Raw genomic sequence first — 7,076 nt, forward strand, 5'->3', positions numbered from 1 at the left:
GGTGTTGTTACCTCGCCTGCTTTGTTTTTCTTTGCAATTATTTTCTTCCACATTAAGGATAGCTAAGTGAAAACACCGACATGCAACAGAGAGATCTTAAATAAAGGTTATTGTATTAAAACCTACATATTGTTCAACAAAATGTTTCTGCTTTGAACAGTTTCACAACGTAAGATAATTATCTCCCATGTCTGTACGAAAAAAGTTTGATAACTTTTTTAAATTATAATAATACACGTGATTAAAGATGCGCAGGTCTTTACAGTAAAATCTACAGTTGTGTGCTTTTTAAAAGTTTGACATATCGAATAATAAAAGCTAACACTAGCAAAGCACATTCCTTTGTGTTACCCTCACAGCAGCATTCGGGGCTCACACTTGAGCTCAGAGGGTTTTTACACATTCTTAACGTGTTTGTGTACACCCGCGGTCCATTGTGACGATGCATGCTCAATCAAGTGCAGATGCACTTCGGCCCTTCTGAGCCGTGCAGCGCCCAATGCAAAAGATTAGTTAAGCTCGTTTTAAACTGCTAACAAGACCCTCCTAATTCAAGTTTCCATGAGTAAACAAACAAATACATACATAAAATAATGACTTTGCAGCGAACAGAGAGACTATGACTTCACAATGCAGGCAACGCATATACTTTCTAATATACTAGTACTAAATTCTAACATATAAACCAATGTTGTTGACTGCTACAACATCTGTATATATTAAAATAAAATATCATGTTTTATTCACTGAACCACACACACACACACACACACATATATATTTATTATATATATAATATATATATAATATATATATTATATATATTATATATATATATATATACTCTCTCATAGACATAGACTAGCTGAGTTTCAATTGATTTTATTTTTTGCAAATTAAGCAATTGTATGCTGCATGTAATGCATCTTGTTTTGAATTAGAGAGAAGGCTAGTCTTAAATAATTTGTATTTTAGATTATTACATATACACTGGGTAATATGTTGCTTTATAGGGGTCATCACCCATTGTTGATGTGAGCCCCCTCTTTTTCACCGATTCTTTAAAGTTTTTTTAGCGATTCCAACCATATCACACAGTGAGAAGCACGCTAATTAAACACATCTCCTTTACGAGATAAACGTTCCTTAACAGTCGTCCTTTGTACAAACGTCGTGTCTGCTAAAAAGTGAACAATCAAAACATTGTCAAACAGAAGTGCTTATGAAACACAACAACAATAATGTGAGTCTTAACCATTCTTTCAACACAATTATCTCGACTGGGAGCTAGAATATAGCGTTTTTCACCAGGTACAGTTTCAACTGCCAAATAACACGTGCAGAAAAATGCAAACCAAATGTATTTAAGAATTAAACCTTCATTTTGTTCAACATATTTTTGTATATATTTAGAAACATATTTAGAAATTATATTTTGTTTTGGTAACCCCTTTCTCTATTTTCTTAATCAATCAAACCCCAAACAATCCTTTGCAAAGGATTTATCATTAATTCTTAATTTGGTTGTACAGTGTAGGCTACTGAGAGCCAATTATTATACATAATTTATAAATGCATAGATCGTGGGTTGCAAATAATTTAAAACACATATAAATAGATATATTACACAGTAAGTGCATTTTAAGAATGTATGAAGGAGCAAAATACATCTCAAACTGATGTATTACATCAATCTCCTGCTTGAGTTTAAAAATATCAAAAGTGCACAAATCTATTAATTTGCCTGTCTTGAAAATAATGCCTTTATCACTTAACCAGTTTTTAAACGCAGAAGTTTATAGACATACAAGCGTCAAAATGTGCAAAGCATTGAACAAGTAGGTTACTATTTTCAACTCAACCCACGTTATAAAAATATATAATGTATTGCACGTGTTGTATTAAATTAGCATTCATACTGTTAATAACAATTTATATTAATACCGTAATAAATTTGCTTTTCATCATGCTGATTTCTTTATAAAATACAAGACTGATATTAGTCTGAAAATATGGAAATTATATACTCTTCCTGTAGAATTAATTATTTCCTGGTTTCCTCTATTGCAATCTTTGCCCGTACAATATTTGCAGTGCGTTGAAAGATGTAATCTTGGAGTACCTGGGCCAGTTGTCCTTCTTTTGCGGCAGTGTAGCTTTTAGAGCCGCGCGCTTTCTCCGAGCTGTGGAGTTGAAGAGTGTAGAATCTGGAATCTGGAGGAGGTGATGACACACACAACAATGCTGTTACACCTGCATGAGCTCCGAGTACGGAAATATCTTCCAGTAAGACTCAGCAGAACCAGCATGGGTGGTCAGAGAAATCCATACCCTCCCAAAACCGGAGCAATTAAGTGATCTGGGGCATTCGGGCTCCAGGAAAGTAACCGCACAAGCCACATTAATTACACAGCAAAGAATAGGATGCTGTGGGCCCTAGTTAGCAACGTTTGCAAACCCCTAAGACAATAGCAAAACATGTTTGCGAAATATTAGCGCACCAGAATCAGGCGCACGTGTGGGCAAACAGATTTTGCCCACATATGTGAGTAGTGCCCATTCTGCAAGCCAGAGTTGGCGCTGCTGGACTGAACTTTAGGGTAGTGGCCTCATTTACAAACAAATGTAAAGATGTAGCAAACCATAAACAGCGTTCGCGTTTGCGTTTCAATTGACATTGAAAACCAGGTCTAAACTGTAAGGAAATTACACGGTCGACTATAAATACCGGTGAAACTAGCAGGGAAGCAGGCAAAGAAAAGAGAGAGAAATTAGAAATAAAAGAAAGATGGGGTGCCCACTAAATTAATGCGATACTTTGTACTGTGATACTGTAACAATTGTAAATCGCCCTGGATAAGAGAGTCTGCTAAGGAATAAAGAAAAAGAAAAATAAGAATGTCTACGCGGCTAGACAAAGAGAGGAGGAAGAGACGCCCCAAAATATTTAGAAATCCTCTGTCTTTTCTGAACCTGACACACAGTGTATACAGCAATTTCGCCTGAACAGACAAACAATTACTGACATCTGCCAACTGCTTCAGGCTGACCTGGAAGGAGACATACAGAGAGCACACTGTTTGCCTGTAGCACCAACACAGACTAGGCACCTCTATGTAAATCGTAAGGGGACCTGTTCTGTCAACGTGCAAGTAGTGTGTGATGTGTGATGCCAACAACTACATCACAAATGTGTATGCAAACTATCGTTGCTAATTCTCAAGTGGCAGCTGCTTTTCAGCGGGATGACAGTCTGAGGAGGGGTTGGTTGATAGGGGAAAACGGGTATCCACTGAAGCGGTGGCTACTGACACTGCTGCTCAACCCCACGACCCCTGTCGAACAGTATATACAGTATAACCGTACCTTTCAATGTGTTCCTACTGTAATTAAGCGAACATTTGGAATCCTCAGAATGCGATTCCGATGTTTGGATGTCTCTGGGGGAACACTACCGTACACTCCTCAGAAGGTTAGCAATATCATCCTGGCTTCTTGTGTTTTACAAAACATAGCTCTCCGTAATGGCTGTTGAACTTACAGAGGAAAGGGTTTGAGGGAAGCAGATGCTGAACTTGAAGCCCCAGTGTTGGTGGAGTTTGTAGATGCTGGTAGTGCCAGGCAGGTCAAACAAAGCCCTATAGACAGGGGTTCACATAACCAGGTACGCATGCGGACCAATAATAAAAAAGCAGACTAAGTTAATGTTGTTTAAAACGCAAATGCGTAGGCCTACCGTCAGTCTATATATATATTTTTAATCAAGAGTTTTCCTTAAATAAATAAATGCCTTCCTGTTTTTTATATATATATATATATATATATATATATATATATATATATATATATATATATATATATATATATATAAAACAGGAAGGCATTTATTTATTTAAGGAAAACTCTTGATTAAAAATGTTTCGCTGCGTGCAGTTACTATACAAGTGGAAATGCGTAAGTTGTATGCGTGCCTCCTAGTATCGTTTTCACGCATTTGTGAGAATGATGAATTGTGCAATGCTACAGTTCAATAAATAAGCAGTCCCAAAGACAATAAGAATTATTGCTGCTTAAAAATGTGCTATTTATAGCTGTACCAGGTCACAACACTCGTTGTTTATCTCGCAGTTGTAAAAAATTGCAGCAATGCGCACACGATGTTTTTTTTTTTGTTTGTTTTTTTTTTTTTGTTTGTTTTCTTTTTAATATCGGTGCATTGCAAATCACTAGTTTCTACAGTTCCATTTTTCTCATATCGTGTGCAAATATATATTTGTTGTGAATTTAGTAAGTATGGAAATGGACATTATGCAAACAGAAGTGTAGAGTATCGAAATTGACATCAAGTATAACTTCACATGTCCCTGGACGATCGGCTATAGGCAAAGCGGGATAGTGACGGAGGCGGAACAAGATCAGAGGCATACAAATCAGAAAGGACTGCATCATCCGGGGATACATGAGACGCGCAGTTGAGGTGCCTCTCTGCTTCTGGAAGGAAGAAAGGGTTGGTCTGAAAGAGGAAGATACTCAAAACCCGGGCTGTGCCTGTTATCGAAACATTCTCGTGTAAGAACTCGGGCTGCCAGGCCATTGCATGGTTTGGACAGAAGTTTTTTTTTATTATTATTATTAGTCACAAGGACAGCAACTTCGGTACTAAGGCATTGGCGGACATTGCATTGGAGTCAGTCTGGAGCTGGGCACCAATACAAACACTGGTACGGAACTGAGCTGTGATAGTGACTAAAGCTTATTATTATTAATAGTATTATTATTGTTATTATAGATATTATTATTATTATCGTTGTTATTTTTTGTGATGATGGCCACTTACCAAGATGCTGAAGATGACGCAATGGCTTTGATGGTCCATGACACCAACACCTCCAAGGATAAAGAGCGACCAAAAGAGGAACCGGGTACGGATAAAAGTTCTGAGAAGTCGGACCCGTCCCAAAAACCTCCCTACTCATATGTTGCTCTCATCGCTATGGCTATCAGAGAGAGCACCGAAAAGAGGCTTACCTTATCGGGCATCTACCAGTACATCATCAGCAAGTTCCCTTTCTACGAGAAGAACAAGAAAGGTTGGCAAAACAGCATCCGCCACAACCTGAGCTTGAACGAGTGTTTCATTAAAGTGCCGAGGGAAGGCGGTGGGGAAAGGAAGGGTAACTACTGGACTCTGGACCCCGCTTGTGAAGATATGTTTGAGAAGGGCAACTACAGGAGAAGACGGAGGATGAAAAGGCCTTTTAGACCCCCTCCGACTCACTTCCAGCCGGGGAAAACTCTGTTCGGCGGTGACGGCTATGGTTATCTTTCTCCTCCAAAATACTTGCAATCCAGCTTCATGAACAACTCTTGGTCGCTAAGCCAGCCTCCCACTCCAATGTCTTACACGTCTTGCCAGATGGCAAGTGGCAACGTTAGCCCAGTCAATATGAAAGGACTGTCATCGCCCACCTCTTACAATCCTTATTCTAGAGTCCAAAGTATGACTTTACCCAGCATGGTGAATTCCTACAACGGGATGAGCCACCACCACCACCCCCATGCTCACCACCCTCAGCAGCTAAGCCAGGCGACCGCTGCTCCTCCTCAGGCCTCCTCAACAAACGGAGCCGGCCTTCAGTTTGCTTGCTCCCGTCAACCAGCAGAGCTCTCCATGATGCATTGTTCATACTGGGACCACGAGAGTAAACACAGCGCGTTGCATACAAGAATAGACATTTAAACTACTGGATATCAACTATCTAATATCTATCCAAACATCAACTACAACAGCAACAAAAATAACCGGCGAAAACATATTGTCTAAACGGCGATGATGGATTCTGTTATACAAATAATGCCTGTGCCAAAGTTTCTTGCACTGGGAATCCTGCGCCCTGTTTGATTCAAGGCAGTGTAAGTGACGAGACATTCTCTACTTAAAAAGCTAGAAACAGATTCTGGAAGCCTGTGTTTGTTATTGTCCTGACTGTAAAATTCGATTTCTTTTTTATTTTTATTTTTTTTAATGTGATACATCTAAAAATGTTGGTCGTCCATTTCCATTAGGGTGATATTATGTTAAATAAACCCTACTGTCGTGTTTGGTGTTGCATATATATATATATATATATATATATATATATATATATATATATATATATATATATATATATATATATACATACACACACACACACACACACACACACACACACACACACTGGTTCATTTAATGTAAATATTGTATATGTACACGAGCAACGTTGAATATTTAACACGGTAGATGACATTGATGCTAAAATTATTTTCTTAGAAACAAAGGCGTTGTTCAGGTTGTTTTCAGTCATGGGTTTAGCCTTTTTGTAATAAGAAGACGTGTTCCACCAGGTATTACACTACGTGTATCATGAATGTAATAATTGTAGACGTTGTATAGAAACATTTTACAGATCTATACAAAACCCTGTGAGCGTTTCTGCAGCTGAAACTCGCCACGTTGCCAACTTACGGTCATTAATTACAGTGGACAAGTGGATTCGTGAGATTTCTGATGCACAGTACATGTATTAAGAAAGTTTCATGTTGTTCTGTATGTTAGTCTCTTCCCCCCATGTGGGGCTTTGAATTATGTTTGTCCTGTGTTTTATATATGCAATATATTTGTAGAAAAAATTCCTATAGAATATACTGACTATATTTCAGGGCCAGTTTCAATTTGCCTTCTAATTTTCTAAAATGCTGTCTCATACAATGTGGGCCAATCTGGAAAAAAAAAAAAAAAAAAAAAAAAAAAAAAAAAAAAAAAAAAAAAACTAGCACTTTTTTTGTGTATTTCTATAGCGAATGACCCAATAAACATGTATTTCTTTGTATTTTTCTGTTTCTCGTTCATTTTCAGTATCGTCTGAGACAACGGTCGCAAACATATATATATATATATATATATATATATATATATATAATATAGATATATATATAATGATCGATTACTGTTTTTGCTCTGAAAAGAACAAAACTATACTAAGATATTTCACATATTATCCATATCCATAGAAATGTTCAGTATACGGCATATG

The 7,076-nt window shown here is 37.6% G+C and overlaps 1 protein-coding gene across 1 annotated transcript; it reads left to right on the top strand.

The window, feature by feature from the left end:
- The first annotated feature begins 4,301 nt into the window (after positions 1-4,301).
- On the top strand, positions 4,302-6,119 carry LOC121326507 (forkhead box protein L2-like). Its single transcript, XM_041269816.1, has one exon. It carries the CDS (start codon positions 4,823-4,825, stop codon positions 5,738-5,740), a length of 918 nt encoding a protein of 305 aa, XP_041125750.1. The 5' UTR covers positions 4,302-4,822; the 3' UTR covers positions 5,741-6,119.
- The last annotated feature ends 957 nt before the right edge of the window (positions 6,120-7,076 follow it).

Source organism: Polyodon spathula, chromosome 14 (genome assembly GCF_017654505.1).
Source record: "Polyodon spathula isolate WHYD16114869_AA chromosome 14, ASM1765450v1, whole genome shotgun sequence".
NCBI lineage: Eukaryota > Metazoa > Chordata > Actinopteri > Acipenseriformes > Polyodontidae > Polyodon > Polyodon spathula.